This window comes from Pocillopora verrucosa, chromosome 6 (genome assembly GCF_036669915.1).
Source record: "Pocillopora verrucosa isolate sample1 chromosome 6, ASM3666991v2, whole genome shotgun sequence".
Lineage (NCBI taxonomy): Eukaryota > Metazoa > Cnidaria > Anthozoa > Scleractinia > Pocilloporidae > Pocillopora > Pocillopora verrucosa.
Genome location: NC_089317.1, coordinates 21,677,889 through 21,695,498, shown reverse-complemented (window position 1 = coordinate 21,695,498; position 17,610 = coordinate 21,677,889). Strand labels below are relative to the sequence as shown.

Here is a 17,610-nt window from a genome sequence, read left to right as displayed (position 1 = left end):
CAATCATGAGACCAAAACACTTGGAATTGGTAAATTATTTTCCAAATTGATTTGCGTACCAGCTTAGACAGCTCTTTAAGTGTAAACAATTTCCCAACTTCGCTCTCTATGCGGTTTGGTTTAATTTCGTCGCCAAGGGCAGAATTTGTTTAAAGATATATTGAAAAACGCGTCAAGGAATGGCCTGCTAATCATGCATAATTGTTGAGTGTTCACAACCGCAAAAAATATAAGAAATTCATAGGCCAGGAAGGATTACAACAAAGCGAATTGTCGATCAAGGGTTTGTGATCCCCGTCGAATTTGACTCTTGAGAAAATTAGCTAAGGTTTTAATTCCATTAACACAATTTTTCGAACGTTTCTAAGGCTCCCTGTTCGGTGAAACAGATCTCTTCCCGAGCGCAAATTGCATCTGCTAAATGTTACAAGGTAAACAACGTTTTCCAAATGAAAAAACAAAAGGTATCTGTTTGTCTCACTGAATTTTAATAAAACGTAACTTCAACCCTCAATTAACTAGCAAAGTTAGTTTTTCTGAAGAGATAATTGCTTCGCATTTTTGCATTTAAGTTACCCTGAAACAACCGACAAACTCTACAGACAAAAGATTACGATCAATTTTAATTTGCGCGACCTTATAACAAATCTTCAGCAATTAATCACTGGTAATCCTTTCGTAGAAAATACTTTCCGATTCAAAAATTGATTTTTTGTAAACAACATCTAGTGTAGAGGAATGGACAAATACGTTATTCACTTGAAACATTTACTAAAGAAATTCTAGACCACACTATTGTGTTTAGAGCAACTTTAAAAATCCCGAGGCGAACGAGAAAACAATATTGTACATTTCATGTTGAAATAATCATTCAACTGCAATATTTAGTTGTCGAAAAATGCCCTTAACTGAAGGTTTGTTTCTCTTGGAGAGCACACTTGAGAAACACAACAGCATTAATGCTATTTACAAAATATTAAACACAAGGAGTTTAGTTTAGACCGAAGTCTCAGAGTTGAGCCTAAGTACAAACTTGTTGCTTTCAAAGTCAAACTCGTCTTCCGAAATATCAAGGTATGGTAGTCTTCGTACGGTCACTATCAAAGAGAGTTCGTCTCCTTTTAGTTGAAACACCGTTGAAGAAGAGAGTGATTTCGTAACTTGTTCTTCGCAGACTATACTCCAACTTTGCGTTCGCTTTTTAGTGGTAAATTCCACACAGGGCTGTTCGCTTACATATCGTTCCAGAAACGCTTTCGGGGTCATATCAAAAGTCAAGCAATGCGCGAGATGCTTAATAATTCCGTCCATCGAGTATCGATGGTGAAGTCTAACAGTTCTCAAGTATTTTTGGAGCGGTCTGGCGAATGATGGAAACAGGGATTGCGCCGTTTCTTCAGGATCCATCGGAACACAAGGGCCGCGCTCAAGTTGAACGCGTTTAATATGCCCAAAGGCCTCTTCGCACGCGTTATACAATCGCGCTTTTCGTCGCTTCACTTTCTTATCAAACTCTGCTTCTTCGTAGAAGCGGTCGTTTCTCGCTGGGTCCCGTCTACGGGTCGAAGCTGCCGTTAAGATTGCTCTGGCCCGCGGGTTTACTTTGTCATTCTGCTTTCCATCGATGTCGTAAAATTTGAGACTCGAGAACTGCTTGTGCGCCGTCCGCGCTGGCGTCTGCATGAGAAATGGATTATACTCAGGGAAATCCTTGTAGTACTGCTCCAACACAAACACTGCAGCCCGCTGGATCGACAAGGGCCCCACGTTATAATGTCGACTTATTCCGTCTGTGCTACGAATCACTTTGAGCGTAAACAAAGGGTCTGTTTGGCGAATCCAAAGAACCACAACAGAAGTGTAGTGCAGAAAAAGCAAGGAATCTAGCATGTTTATCGCAAATAAGAGAATTTCAGAAAAATTGTCTGCCTTCTTATCAATGATCCTCCAGCCATAGAAAAGCCAGAAACAAACGAGAACCAAAAACACAAGCACCATGAAGCCAACTCGGAGAACAAACAACCGAGGAAGGGTGACCCGTGACATGCGAAAATACAAAGCCCAAATCCCGATCATTAACAACAGCTCTTTGACGGCAAAACTAATAAAAAGTCCATCACAAGTTGAGCCACAAGGCGTAGGTTTCCATGTAACCAGTGGGAACACCACGAAAAGAATCGGCGAAACTACAGAAAACACGCACAAAACCGCTTGCGGTATAAGTTTAACATGGCGTCCAAAGCTACCGCATGAAATACGACGTCTTTCTTTGACGATGTCGCTTAGATCCGTTTCACTTAGTGTTACGATCGATGTTGCCGTCTCTGTGATAGAGGTGGCTGTTTCTCCCCAATTGTCGTCTTGGGGAATGACCTGTACCTGTATGATTCCTTCATCTAGTATTTCCTGACTGCCAGTTTCATCGGCTCGCTCTCTCCTGTCTCTATAATCGCGGTCTCTATCGCGATCAGACCTGTGGTGCTCACCGCGCGGCATGTTTAGATTAATCGAATAAACCACCGACCTAAATGAGCTGTTCTTCTGTATAAAATGTACTTGATTCTAGAGAGACTTCTTGACGGGCATCTGCCGCTCTCCTTCGCAGTATTTCTTTTTGGCGCTAGTTTCAAAGAAACTGGTATCATAAGCACGTTCTGATGGAACGCCTGATCATGTCAGTCTCAAGATCTATCATCCGACAGAGACTCCCATGGGGGAACACGATTGGTTCGTTACAATTCATTAACATTCTTCGGAATAATCATAAGCTTCTGTCGATGATCCTATTGGGAATTTTAACTTGTGCACGTGATCTCAATTTGCTCGCTTCCGAATGCTGAAAAATCCATCCGCTGGGGGGAAACAGTTAATTTCACAGAAAATAAGCGAGCTGGAGGTCAATTAAGTTTAATCTGGGACTTTTTGAGGGTTCCAGTTCAATGCTACGTGCGTTTTGTGCCTTGAATTCTAGCGTGACCTAGTAATCGAAATTCGATCACTTGATGAAAAGATTATTTGCAAACAAACTATCATATGAATTAGCAGACGAAGCTGTTTATGATGGCGAATTAAGAGATTCTACCGGTACTTCAGCCACAGTTCTGATAACCAAAACATTGAGAGGTAAAGAGCAAAAGCAAACAAACATTTAGCCGGAAATAGTCTCTATAAAAAGGACTTTGATTTGGAATTTTTGGGAGGGAAGAAGAAAATATCTCAAGAATGGATGTCTGTTTAGATAAGTGGGATACTCTTCACAAGCGTGACGGAAAACGGCGGCAAACAAGAAGGTATATACATTTCAAGTTTACAGCAATCGAATCTTAAAATTCGCACGATGTTACGAAAATCGCTTGATGTTTATCGCTCTCTCAACTTGAACTTCTCGCAATTATTTTTGAAAGCGTTGTGAACTTTACAAAGAATATTGTGACCAGCATGAGTCATTATTTCATTCATTTAATGCAAGGTTGACAGGAAGGTGCTATGGAGAAATAATAGGATGAAATCATTCCACATCCTGCTTGTGAAATTGTGGACTACTACAGTTTCATGCGCCAAGACAGATCAGTAACAGAAAAGAAAGGAAGTACAAATTAAATCATTTAACACTGTACTTGAAAAACAAGTGTTTCAACCAGTCTTATTTAGACGATTTTCTAAGCTTACGTGCGTGACCCTTTTTTTCAGGGAGGGGGGGGGGGTCATCTGTACTACAAAGGAAGGTAAAGGATAAACACCCCGCGCTGCGCTTGAAATGAGTGAATCGAAAAGGGAGACTTAAACATGGCGTTTGTTACCCTACAGAGGCCAATACTAAAGAACAATTGCTTTCAGACATCTGTGCGAAATATCTGAGTTGCCTTTGTTAGGTTTGGCTTTATAGTTGTTTTCATTCTTCATGCAGTGTTTATTTACGATATCAATATATGCAAACAAAATAAAAATCTCGTTCACAACCCTCGAGAACTTCTAGGCGATTTGTCTGAATGTGCGTTCTTGCTTGAAGTATAAAAAATTACAACAAAATAATTGAATAAACCTTGGAGGGAAACTGGGTTACGAGATGAAAGAGTACCCATCCCCGTACCCAAGACTCGCTTCTTGTCCAAGGCTACACTGTGTGCTAAAGAGGGCAAGTTTACCAGTAATTAGTTTCGGAAGGAACAAAGAACTGTCTAACAAGAAGTCAAGGCGTCAAGTACTTTGAAAGATAGCGATGATAATTAGTCTGTAATGACTATAATCCCCTTTCGAAACCAAGCTAACCTTTCCATCAACCGACTTCTTGTCTTATTTAATGCTTCGCTGTTGTCATTTGTTCTTAAGCGGTAAAGTTGCGACAAGCGGTGACGTTTGCCCATTGAAACCCAACGCCTGTCAGCAAACAAACTGTTTCCAACTTTATTGTTTTCAATCGAAATTAAAAATGTTTCCTAAAAAAGTAATTAACATGTTGTTCGTATTCATGGTAAGCACAAATAGTTCTTGCCAATGTTTCGAAGTTAATTAGGAAATAAGGCTGGAAATCTTGTGTTAATAGAGAAACCTTATTGTCCGTCAATGAGGAAACGTTTAGTATGCTAATCCGAATGCATCTTTACATATGGCAACTCGGCAAAAAGAGCCCAAACAGTAGAAGTAGCTACGGTTTTTAATTAAAATTATTTCTAATTAAAACTCACTTCATCTGTAACTTAGCTTAACAACGCAGATATAGTTGTCTCTGATCTGCCTCAAGGTGATGACATTCCGGAAAGGTAAAAATATAAGTAGACGGGCTCCAACGATAAACTCATGTAGGTTTCTCTATGAAATGAGTGTGTAAATTCCACTCAAGTATAACAAGCCATCAAAGAAAACTCTCTTAAAAGCGTTAGCTTGTCGTTCTCCTCGTAGATCAAGTGAGACAGACAGAAGATAACTCCTCATCCGCCTCCGCAGTTTCCAGAGTGCCCCTCAAATACATCGACATTACACATTGCCATTTATCTATTAAACAAACACGTGACGTACACGTGAACATGAAGTACGAATGTCCGAGAAGAGCGTGAACACCACACGCTGAACGGGTGCCCGCCTTCCCCATACTTTCAAGAAGTGTTCACCTGAGACGAGGGAATTCATCTGGAAGAAGGGCATGAACACGACAAGTTGGACACGTGCTCTGTTCCCCCAACAACCACTTTCGGATACACTGGAACATGAAAACACGTTAAATTAGTTTAAGGCTACTGACTGAGTTTAGACTTTCACTCTGGAATGCATAAGAACCGTGATACAGAAAAAAAAATCATCATTCATAGTTATATATCCACAACTAAAATAGTACGGAAAATAATACCTGCAAAGAGAAAACGAGCTTACCGGTGAATGATATCTGTGACCACACTCTAACGTTACTATATCAATGGACGCGTTCATGTCTTCGTGACAGATGACACACGGGTCTTCCTCGTAGCTCCCTGTGGCGATCGCCATCTTGGCCGCCTCTGTTAAGGCTAGCTTAGAGATCTGGATTTGTTGGGTCTTCTGTGCTTGAGGTTGCTTAGCATGAGCCACAGGGGTCGTGCGTAACAAACCAGCCTGAGGAGGGAGGGCACAAGAAGAAGTTGCGGGTTGCGAGACTTAAAGTTTCCCCGAAAAAAAAAAGGGACAGTTTTACAGAGGTATTTTTTCCCCATACAAATACATCTATCACCAGTTTTCATGGGAAAAAAATCTAATGACGATCTAAACCGAAAATATGAAATGTAAATTCTACGCTTTGGAACGATTTCCATAACATGTGAAAACTCTTAAAAAAGTTACTGTGGTTTATTCCTTAAGAAAAAAACAACGTTGAAATGGAAAAGAAATCTGAAAATCTTCAAGATGCCATTGTTATATTTCAAATTAAAAAGTAAACGTGAAGTGTAGTAGAATGGAGCCATTTCCCATCGCTCAGTTTTAACAAGTATCCGACTTGCCACAGCGTCTTTCGATCACGTGTCGCAAAACCAAAACCCTAAGTAAGCTGTAACCACAACAACCAATCAGAAGGAGGATTAACAATACAAGCAGCCAATGAGTATTCAACGTAAACAAAGGTAACCAAACCCAAAAGCGGAAGGATCTCTCTAGCGCCAAGCGCAAGTGACCGAGTTTGGGTCGAGTTTTGCAACTGATTGGTTGAGTGTTTTTAGTGATACTTCTTACAGAATCGCTGAACACAGTCAACTTCAAGCAAAACCAGTGCAATGGTGGGAAATTTTCGACAGTCAATCGCAAACTGAATGACTCCACTAAAACGAAAAAACTTTCAAAGTTTGTTTTAAAATACCTTCTTTTTCTGTTCAACCAGCTCTGAGACACTAGCGACGATGTCCTCTAGTGACAATCCAGTAAGTGAGCCATGTTTGTTAGACCGTACCTCTTTGATAAAGCCGGTCAATTCCAACCTGTGAGGAACACATTAAAACAATCCTTAATCAGAAAAAAAAAAACTGATGTAAAATTTCTTAACTGAAATGTATCAATGAAGAAACTTCAACGTCGGTGCCTAGTTATGAGAAAAACTGCGACTGACTGCGAAAGAACGTGAAACGCATGTTGAAAACGACATCGAAATCACAAAAGAAAGCTTAATTCTGACAACACCCGGCACCAGTTATGGACAAATCTGTTGGGGCAATAAAGCTAAAAGTACTCTTACTGGGTCCGCAAGGTGGAACGGACACATTGGCAATTAACAACATTGGAACTGGGAGGGGGGCAAATGAACATCAAAAACGTTTACTATTCTGGAAAAGTCTCTGAGCTAGACATGTCTGAAAGTATAGCTCCGTTTACCGAGCTCATACAAGAGGCCATCATTTTCGATGGTAAATTGTTTCACCGGGATGATTTTACCCACCTGGTAAAGTTTGGATACATGGTCGACAGACGCAGCATAATCTTTTCAAAGCTGTTTGATGGTCGCGCCTTGTCTTGTACGACTGTCATTGCACCACCTACTGCAAGATTACCAGCAACCAGAGGCTGTTCTGCACCAACTGGAACAGCAGCAACAACTGGAAGTGGAGCCGCAGCTAAAGGACCCCCCGTATTAGCACTAGCAGAGCTGGTCGGAACGGGGGGTTCAGGTGTTAAAATGTTACTTTCCGGAGAGGGCTGGTATTGAGGTTGAAGTTGCGGTTGAAGGTGTTGTTGCAGTGGGGGCTGGGGCTGCAGTTGGGGTTGAACCTGGGGCTGCAGTTGGGGTTGAGCCTGGGGCTGGGCCTGTACCTGTACCTGGGGCTGGGCCTGGGGCTGAGCCTGCGGCTGGGCCTGCGGCTGGGCCTGCGGCTGGGCCTGCGTTTGGTTTTGTTGTTGTCCGGGTACCTTAAAGAGAAGATAGGATCAGTTTGTTAACTTTCCTTATTGACTGTCATACATTTCCTCACTGCAACACAGCCCCGAAAATTTGGTTTCACACCGCGGAATTATTTGAGTTGATAAATTTCATGTCTACTTGACATAGTATTGAGGTTAAAAGGACAAACTGCCTGTCGATCACTTGTGAAAGTCAAAAGATTAAAAGAGTCTTATGACAAAGCCAGGAGCCGTGAGCAGATGGAATTTTGCTTACCAGAGACTGTAGAACTGGAATGCCTGGATATGGCGGCGGTCCGGGGATGTTCAGCTGAGGTAAACTGGACAAAGTTCTGCCATTTTTTAGCAGATCAATTTGCTCATTGAATGTCGTCTGCAAGAGATCACCCTTTAGTTAGAATAAGAGTAGTGAAAAACAAACTAGCTTAAGTCTGATAGCACGTTGATGGCATATTGATAACCTGTTTAACGGCAGTTTCGGCTGGACGCGAAATCTTACTTGGCTAGCGAGGTAGCTCCTTTCTCTCGCCAAGTTAACTTTCGCGTTAATCGCAATTCGCTGTTTCACCCTTCTTTCGCTCGACTGTTTGCCTGTGTGTGTCCGAGGACGCCTAAAATGTTCACAACAAGTACCTTGCATTGCACGACTCTCTGATGGCATTCAGAAGCGTAATTCTTCCACGCAGTGACGACTTCCTCTACTTTAGGGCCAGTAATTCTGACAAAACAAACAGATTTATATCAATGCTATAAAGGAAAAATACTTAGGATAAGACATTCAAATAAAGCCTCATAGTTTTTATCAATGTACTCATCGAAATCAGACAAAATCTAACCTTGCGTTCACAGCTTGTATCAAATTATTGATGGTTATATGCGATTCTTGGAACGCTCTCTCCAGAAACCTCAAACCAACGTCACGGCGAAGTTCAAGCAGTTTGATCTGCCAAGAGAAATATATCAGTTGACATTATAGCCCATTAGAGCTCTTTTCGATTAAGTGTCGTAAAACCAGAACCAAACTACTCACAACAGTCAATCAGAACTTGGAAAATATCACGAGGAGCCAATGAGAAATCGAAGTAAAAACACTGCATGAAGCGCGGGAAAACGCGAGTGACCGAGTCGCGATTGCTTTTAGTTTTGAAATTGATTGGTTGAGAAAGTGGCGCGAGTTTTCTAGACCAATCATATAAAGAACTAAAGGAAAACCAGAGCTGTCCTGGATTATTTTCGACACTCAATTGAAAATTGTTCCAACACATAGAGAATGGGTTCACGGACCAACCTTCTAAACCCTCTAACCCCTAAGAGAGACTGGCTTGTAATTTCTCCTCACATTCTCAACCTTGAATCAAGTATAAAGGTCATGGGAATAGAGGAAATGATCACCAATTTTGAGGAAGCTCCTGATTGTCAAGCAAATTCTCCTTGTCTGTACCAGAGGAATGATAAGTGAACAGTGTGGAGAATATGAATACCAATGTAAGGGTGTAAAGGGTCAGCATAACTCCCTAAGCCGGGGTTTCCATAACTTTTTTTGCTGTGTTCGGAAAGTGAATGTAAGGCGAAAACCAAACACGAGTGCCTGCTCGCAGGCTCAACAAACGGTAAGAGGTCTTCAAGGCGGCGGTAGAGTACTGGTAACCAGCTTTTCCTCGACATTTTCATGCCTTGCAGAAAACGAAAAAAGATTACCTCTGCATCCTGAGCCCTAGCCTGTTGTTGTAGATTTTGAGCTTTAGTATTTTTTAACAACTCGTCCTTCTCAGAGCGTTCTTTGTTCCAGGAATCCCTGACGGAGGGGAAAAAAGGAAGAGTATCAAAATTTGCGTATGATTTCCTATTAAGACAGCCAACCTTATCACCTCTTCAAATAATTCAATGATCAATCCCTAATTTACTTTGCGCTTCTGAGAAAACAATTTAAAAATTTCGTTTTTTTTTCTTTTTCCATACAGTCACCGTGTCACTCAGAATCATGAGCAGAAATTTCCTCCAGGAAGAAAGGTTCTTCTGATTTAAACTCAGAACAAAACGCCCCGAGCTGACGGACACGTGCCGATACTAACCTCGGTGATTTCAGTGGCTATCAATTCATAACGAAATTCTCTCCAACGCAAAACAAAATAGGAGTCTTGCGTCCCTTTATATACTGGCGGTATTATTGAGGCAGACTTACTTCTCTGATGTGTACTGCCCTTTAACAGTTGACAGCTCTTTTTTAACACTGGTAATCACGTTGGTTCTGACGAAAAAAAAAAAAAACAATCAAATCACATTTTCAGAACCGTTTGGCGCAAATACATAAGAGGCCCCCGTGCAGCGTCAGTCGGTGGGAAAGGTAAGCTTAGTGAATATTTCCTTAAAGTTCATCGAGATAGATGAAGCGCGGGACGAGATTTGAAAAGCTACCAGTTTCGAGAGCTAGAACTTCCTTAGAGCGTTGCTTGTTCCTTCTCAGAAAGGACACATCCCCGAATGACAATACGGACAAATGGACAACCTCTAGCCTATGAGAGCGTTTCTTCGCTCGCGGGAAATTATGAGGCCTTAAGCAATGCGAAATGGCGAGAGCATTGAAAATTATTAGTGCCAGGCTCCCAGCAAATCTCTCCCTGACTCGTCTCAAATTTTCCCTCGGGCGGAGGCAAGGATGCGTCATATAACGCTAAAAATGAAGGCCGGCTCGCACCCTAAACAACCACTAACTTAAAATAGCGATATTCAACTCCCCAACGGCAGCCGCAAAACGATGACCTTGCGCACTACGGTATGATGCTTTGACTCCCAAACGGCCGAGAAACTAGTGGTAAGCAACGCCAAAACCTACGTTCGTAGACTGCAAGGTGAGAGGTTCCCTTTTGAGTATTATTCTGCAAAATGCAGTTTGGAAATTGCGCCTACTTAGCCAAGGAAAAATGCTAGTAAAACAGAGAGCGAATAAAAGACTCCAAATAAAAGCGATGGAGCAATTTCTCATTGACAACGAAACAGAAGCCTTGAAATCCTAAGAAAAAGTTTCATATGAATCAAACGGTTCAAATGAACTCACTTGTCCTGTGCTTCTTGTACCAGTTTATGGTTCAAGGTTTTGATCTTATCGTCTTTGTCTTCGCACTGTTGGCGTAGTTTACGTATTTCCTCCTGGTTCTCCTTCTTTACTTCTTGAACATCTTTTGAGTATTTCTACAACAAGACACGCAAATATTTATCGAATAAAACCTTTCTCAAAAAGGGTACCAAAAAAGTAAAATCCAATCAAAATCAGACTAGACAAGAATTTCATACCAGCCCCCCAACATAACGATCTCTCAATTGGTAATTTTACAACGTCTCGTAAATCCAGTTCTTGTTTCAGCCCGGAAAATGTTAATTTAAAATAACAATTTAAAAAGGGATTATTTTAGTTGGGGATAAATGCTCACCCAAAACTCATAAAAACGCCTGTTCACATCTACAATTTTCACGCAGTCATTTCTTCCGACAGGCTCGACTACCAACCGCTGTTCGAGAAATGAGCCCGTGTTCCTACCCTCCTTCTACTAGACGACTGGATCCGAGAAAACGGCGAAATATCGAGTCGAGCCAAGAGTTCGATCGATGCTAAATTTTCGACCAGAACTATTCCTTTCCACCAATTCTAAAGTTCGGTCACTAATAACTGGGAACCAGGACCTATCGAATGCTCCACCACTAGGCTACAAGCTGCTCGTGGTGAGTACAATACATAAAGTTCATATGTAACACAGTGCTAGAATCAGCGATCTCAACAGCATCCTACCTACCGAAAGGTTTTGAAAAGAGCAGCAGTTTGATAATTTTTATAAAACGATATGTCCTCAGGTTTTCCTACCACTCCAAAAGACCTACAATCAATTAGAGGTCCTTTCATGATGTGAGCCCTGTCTGAGCTTTTAGTTTGGTATGGGCGTTCGCGAAAGTAGGCCCTCCTCCCCCCCACCCCCTGCAATTCGTCACCTTACCCTTAACCTTTTGACCCCTAAGGGTGTCTAGTATCTTATTTGTATCACCCCTAAATTGAACATCAGAGGTTCCGAGAATAAAGGATGATGAGATGAGCAACTAAAGAAACTCTGGGTTGTTAAACAAGTTCTGCATGTCAGTACCTTCAAAAGCGTATATAGAAAAGTGTGGAGAGTGTGCATAATTATGTTAGGGTGTAAAGAGTTTGAGCTCGCTAGTACTCATTGAAACTACACGGCGGAGAGGCACCGTGAGAGCGAAATTTATGCGAGTCATGACGAGCTTGAGCAGAGCCCTTTTTTTAAAGCGCGAAAGGCAACCAGGAGGTAAGAGTTGTTTCCTCTTAAGATGGGTAAAGATTTTGTACGTAGCTTTTGGTTCTTAATTCTGAAACCATCGCACTACAGCCGATTCACTTGATTGCGAACAGGTCCTCATTCTTCCCGCCTGCGGGAAAGTAGGAGGCCTTGAGCCACGCGTCTGCAAGGGGCCTGGCACTGATTAGTACCAGACCCCCAGGAAACCTCTCCTTGACTCATCACAAATCTTCCAGCGGGTGAAGAAACGCGCGTCCTGCAGCGCTATAATAAAGACTTGATTGCAGGCTGCTGATTCGCTCAAGTCAGAGTGCACAAAAAACAGCTCCTTCTCAGTCCGCTCGCCTTCCACCTCACAGAAACGGCTGTGATTAGGTTCCACAATACATCAAACGCAAAAGTGGAAAGGAAAAGCGAGTAGTTGTGGGCAGTGCGAGTTCCGCGGATTACCTTCAAAATACCCTTGGGAACACATTGATTTATAATCACCTCTTTCTCTTGCAGAGCATCAGCGAGCTTCTTCTTTACTTTCTCCACTTCCGCAGAGTTCTTATTGAGTAAGGCGTTATGCCTGTCGACGTTTTCTTGTAGCCTCGCTTGTAAAGCGTCTTTTTCTGCCGCGACCCTTTGATATTCTGCCTTAAAAGGTTCAGGGATTGGATCTGTGCCTACACCTTTACTTTTCACATTCGGTTGCGTTTGCACAGCTTTGGTTTTGCTAACTATCGCCGGTTCAGTGGTGGAAACACCGGCGTTAAGTTTTTGATTACTTTGTGAAGGGTTGTTGTCCTCGCTCGCTACAAGTAAAGATACCTCCTTTTCAACTGTTTCAACAGAGGTATTAACTCGACTATCATCGTAGCTTGAGTCCGCAACATTATTATCATTTAAAGACAAATGCTCGGCTTTCAAAGAAGTCGTATCACTAGCAAAATCTTGGTAGTTTTCGCCTTGCGTTTCATTGGTGGATTTGGTGACAGTGAGATCACCTTCTGAAACGCTATCAACTAGAGTTTCACCATTCGAATTATTTTGTTCAGGATTTTCAACAAGAGTGTCGTTTCTGTCAATCGTTTGTTCATCATCGTCACCTTTTAACGTAGAATCACTGCCAATAGATGTTTTCGACGAGCTAGCTGATAACAAATCCGTTTGTGACGAAGAAACATATTCTGTACCATTCGGATTAAGCACTGGAGATGACGACATCGAGGAAGACGAATTTACGCCTCCGTCGTGCGGTTTACCAGCTGTAGTAAAAAGAACATCAACAGAATTTGATTTATTGTTGTCCTGAGTACCTTTTTCCTGTTTAATATTGGTTTTGAATCCACTATTCGTTCTGTCCAAGAATGGATTGTTACTACTCGCAGGTTTAAGAGTTTTTACCAAGTCTTCAAATTCCTTGTCCTCAGGTAGCATAACCCTGTTACCGTCAAATAAAAATTTTCCAGAGTGTTCTAAGATAGCCTTTAGTCCTCCAGCACTGGAAATGATATCTTGGTAATCATCCGGTAGCATGCTCAAAGGCTGCATGATGCTCGGGTCAGCGAGCTCCAGACCTCCTTGGACTCGTAAAATCTCGTGTAACATTCTGCAAGGAGAAAGAAAAACAGATGCTAAGTTTCTTCAAAAGTATGTTTGAAGCCAGCCGAAACAAAGGCTCCTTCTGGTTGAACTAATGGAAACTAAGCGGCATCAAAGATAAAAAATTTGACGAGGAAGAACTTACGAGCTAACATATTCCGTGACTGCTTCCAAACTAATGGATGGCGGAGGTGGTAAAGACGTTGAGATGATGTCTGATGTCACTTCCATCTTGTAACTTGCCTCAAGCTCAGCTGCGCTATCTTGTAAATGAGGTGGAATAGCAAACGGTGCTTCCACCTCCTGCTGACTCCAGCCTGGTGGTTGAGTAACCACGTCAAATTTACTATGAAGGGAGAATAAAAAATTACAATTTACCTTTCATTCCATGGCCGGGTCGTTCAAAGCTGGGTTAAGATAACCTTGGGTTGGGGTGAAATTTGATTTCAGATCTGAAAGCTTGTAGAACAAGTTCAGTTTATTTCTTTTTTAGTACAATTTGATAATTGAATGCTCTAAAAATAATGGGTAAAATTATTCCAAAACGGCTTTTGAACAGAGAAATATAGAAATCTGGATTACAATTTAACCCTGGATTAGCGCTAGTCGGCCTTTGAACAACGTGCTTTTACCTCTCATACTCTCACACAGACAGACCGACTAACGGACAGACAGATAGACAATCAGGAGTTACAGATGTCACATCGGCGACGCCTTGGAAAACATCGCTAAAAGAACGAACTTTCGTTTTTCCAAATAATTTTACGTGTAGTTCGATTTATTTGTTATCCCCTACGGCGCCAGATGTTTCCTTCAGCATAACAGGAGAATGCAGGGTAAAGTTCGAAGAAATGTAACTTATGTGTCGTCTGGTTTCCCTTTCTCCGACTCGGCAAAGTTAGCGATTTCACGTTGTAGTATTGCATAGCACGACCAGGAAAAGTACAAAGTTTAAAAACGTACGTGTGAAGTTATTGTCCGTTCATCAAATATTTTGCTTCGCTAACCGGTTGCCGTCACCGTCGCGGTTTTCTTTAAGTACTTACTAAGTTGTTAAACAGTCCTTTGATTGGTGTTTCAGTCGGTAAGTTTTCAGGAAACTCGTCAGTACGTAAGTAGGTAGGACGGTCCGTCAGTAAGTCAGTACTAATCAGTTAGTGAATTATTCAAACTACACACAATCCGCAACCCCTCTATTTAGAAACTATTCACTGTGGCCAATTTATATCAACTCACTTGACAAAACCAAATTTTCTTCTAAAACCCCCCACTGGCGCAGCACCACAGTTTCTTCAGTTAGAAAATTACTCTCTTTAGTCATTGGGTCAGTCAGAGAGTCGGACAGTGTTTAATTATGAAATCAGCCGTTAGTAAGTCAGTCATATTGATTAGCTAGGTTTGTCATTGCTGTAATGACACCTTGCACTCTGGAGGCAACAATTTTTTTCACTTTTTACGTTGAGTAGCCACGGTTACCATTTAGGATGCGGGATTTCACCCAGGTCTTCGTAATCTTCACCATAAGTTGGTCTGAGTGTTTGCACTCCACCGTGATCTTTGAGAAATTCATCCAGCGTCTGTGTATTCTACACGAGGAAAAGAAACCATTACCCCATGTTTTGCCTCTAACGTCAGGTTTGGTGTTTCGAAATTGCATTCCTGTGAGGCGAGTCTCTAGGGTAATGTAACCGCAGTCTCAAGGCGGTTTTGTTTTAATCGGTACGATTTTGGATTGTTTCATTAATACTTTTCCACCCCAAACATTTCACATCAAATTATTTAATAAATTACCTCGCGAAATATGAGATTTGAGTCATCACTTTTAGTTGAAGGATATTTTTATGATGACAATAGTTCGTTAAGGCAAAGTTAGCAGACCGCATTTCGAACGACAGTTGAAGAACCACAACAAAATTAATCACTGAGGCCAATCAAAACAAAGAAAAATATCAGAAGGAACTAATTCTAACTCAAAGCTAAAAGAGGAGAACTGCCTGAAGCGGGGTAGAACACGAGTGAACAAGTCACGATTGGATTTCATTTTGTACTCAATTCGTTGAGAGGTTGGCAAGAGCTTTCCATTCCAATCCGAATTCCAAAAAGGAAGGAAAGAAAATACTACGCCATACAAGATTTCTTTCAACAAACTAATGGAATCTGAATTAGGATGGCCAGTTATGGGAAGAATTAACACGAAGGACGATGAGAGAAACCTATATGCTATCGGCACCCATGAGCAGGAATCAAAGCAGAGTCTTTTGTATCCAGGGCTTATTTTAGTAACAATAAGTACAACAGAGTCTACTTACCTTAAGTTTTTTCTTTTTGGTTTTAACCTTGTTTACTCCTTTTACACCAACTCCCTTTGAACAGAAAACAACCGACAGTTAACATGAACAATTGCCCATTTCCATAACGAGTCCTAGCGCTCTTTCTGTCATGTGATTATAAGTTTTCAGTCATGTGCAAATTAAACTTATTGTCAAACGAACGGTTGAGCACCAGGTCTCGTTTTGAAAAAGAGGCCAAAAGTAATTCGGGAATGGCCTATTTGCTCGGCACTAAGAAGAGGCGATGTTGTAAACAGAGGTAACAGCACCTTATTACTTTCCCTACCTTGACTGAGTCTTCGTCTTCCTCTTTCTTTAAGATAAACACTCCATCGCCTGCAAGATATATTTTACTCCGTATCAGCCTTCTAATCTGCTCTTACTACGTAAAAGATGTGATGGGATAAAATTGTACACAAAAACTCCTATCACCAACCTGTTGGAATGCTGGCATCAGAAGAGTCCTGACCACTCTAGTGAACAGATAATAGAGTAACCATTGAAATAATTTTGGATTTTTAAACAGCTTGAAGTAATACAAATTTAAGCAAGATTTATTAACAACAATACTATTATTATTGACGTTTATTATATATTACCGTTAAATAATCCAAACCTTAGGTCGGGTTATTGTTATGTTCGTGTTGAGTTAACAATCATCTCATAGCTCATAACCAGATTATTAATCTTTTCCTTCTGTTAATGCATAACAGACCTCAATATATAGCTGGAAGCGCCCGTGGGCAATATGAAGCAGATCTGTTCAGAGCAGAGTGTTCTGATAGGCTACCCAAGCACGCAAGATAGACCCATTTTGCCCGCTCAGGATTGCCCGCTTTGATCCCACGCAAGCGCATGGAGCGGACTTACAGAGTTCGTAACTTTTGGACAATGTCGGCGATGAGGTCCTTCGTGGGTTTAATGAGCTGCAACTACTGTTGGATTTCTTTCCCGGCTCTCAAAATAAACAAGTCATTCTTGATTCTTATTAGAGCGTTATCTTTTCGCTTTGTAATAAATCCTTTACTGATCAAGCTTGTTCGGTTAATATGGCTGGATATATGCCTTTTTTAGCGTTTTAATGGACCTCGACTTCGTCTCGATCCATAAAAACGCAAAAAAAGGAACTCAGCCAATACCAAGCAATTTCTTATGTTAGGGTGGAAAGGGTTGCGGAAAATGCATCTATCGTGACACACCACTTGGCATAGAAAGACAAACATTCTCCTCATATGTCAAGCCAGCAATTACAAAGTACGCTCCATATGAGTCTGAGTTGTTACAAACAACACTGTGCCTAGCTTCCCTGGGTAATTTCTTTTTCTTCTGTTTCAGCCTGCATGGGTGACAATTTCTTTGGTGATGAGTATTGAGGACGTGGCGCGAACAAAAAAACGGAACTTTGCCGCTCAATGCTTTTAAGCAAGCACAACCCCCAGCTACACAGGAAATTTGATTATCTGTCTAAAATAGCAAGAAATGTCTCTTGCCTTTTCCAGCTGATTGTGGTCTCCCTTCATCGGTTTCCCTTCTTTTTGTCCTACAACAAAATTAGCACAAGGAAGTATGAGCTCGTCATTAAACCATTACTACAAGGAATTGACATAAAACTGCCAGAAATGAATAAAATGTAACGCCTCACATATTTCATTTCATGTACGACTAACGAGTCTCACATAAAGACACCTCATTGAGACACGACAGGATCAAGTTTAAACGGTTAAGAATATATTAAGAATATATGAAAGTCATATATTTGATCTTTTTGATCAAGTTTGTTTGCCATCTTTGGAGGAATATGGTTTAACTCGAGTGAGACATGCATAATTGTCCATTATTCTCAATTTCAAAGAAACAGCTGTAGAGAACAACGGTGTAAACTGACCTGGTAAGGGAGGAGGGGGTGGGGGGTTATGGACCATCTTTTCTTCACCAATGTCACTAGGCGATGTTTCAGGTGTCGCAAAGTCCTCTATCTTGATGTCATCTTTATCCTTTTTTTTCTTTTGTTTAGCACCAGCAACACTAATAAACGA

General features: G+C 41.3%; 2 protein-coding genes across 4 annotated transcripts in view; both read right to left on the bottom strand.

Moving 5' to 3' along the window:
• Positions 1–476: 476 nt before the first annotated feature.
• LOC131776337 (vang-like protein 2) lies at positions 477–2,681 on the bottom strand. Its single transcript, XM_059092503.2, has one exon. The coding sequence runs from the start codon at positions 2,494–2,496 to the stop codon at positions 997–999; it is 1,500 nt and encodes a 499-aa protein (XP_058948486.1). The 5' UTR covers positions 2,497–2,681; the 3' UTR covers positions 477–996.
• A 1,702-nt stretch (positions 2,682–4,383) lies between these two features.
• The window catches only part of LOC131776332 (E3 ubiquitin-protein ligase TTC3), a 29,152-nt gene continuing 15,925 nt past the window's right edge, over positions 4,384–17,610 (bottom strand). For 2 of the 3 annotated variants that reach the window (XM_066168562.1, XM_059092497.2), the window contains exons 30-47: positions 17,460–17,599; positions 17,065–17,114; positions 16,011–16,047; positions 15,861–15,910; positions 15,554–15,607; positions 14,721–14,830; positions 13,390–13,590; positions 12,147–13,251; positions 10,409–10,542; positions 9,536–9,601; positions 9,052–9,148; positions 8,190–8,296; positions 7,987–8,071; positions 7,610–7,726; positions 6,896–7,362; positions 6,323–6,440; positions 5,368–5,586; positions 4,384–5,197 (exon numbers count right to left, since the gene is read on the bottom strand). In XM_066168562.1, coding sequence (XP_066024659.1) covers positions 5,105–5,197; positions 5,368–5,586; positions 6,323–6,440; positions 6,896–7,362; positions 7,610–7,726; positions 7,987–8,071; positions 8,190–8,296; positions 9,052–9,148; positions 9,536–9,601; positions 10,409–10,542; positions 12,147–13,251; positions 13,390–13,590; positions 14,721–14,830; positions 15,554–15,607; positions 15,861–15,910; positions 16,011–16,047; positions 17,065–17,114; positions 17,460–17,599 — 3,250 coding nt within the window. In that variant the 3' untranslated portion in view covers positions 4,384–5,104. The remainder of the gene's footprint in view (positions 5,198–5,367; positions 5,587–6,322; positions 6,441–6,895; positions 7,363–7,609; positions 7,727–7,986; positions 8,072–8,189; positions 8,297–9,051; positions 9,149–9,535; positions 9,602–10,408; positions 10,543–12,146; positions 13,252–13,389; positions 13,591–14,720; positions 14,831–15,553; positions 15,608–15,860; positions 15,911–16,010; positions 16,048–17,064; positions 17,115–17,459; positions 17,600–17,610) is intronic. The other variant, XM_066168563.1, reaches the window with a different exon arrangement.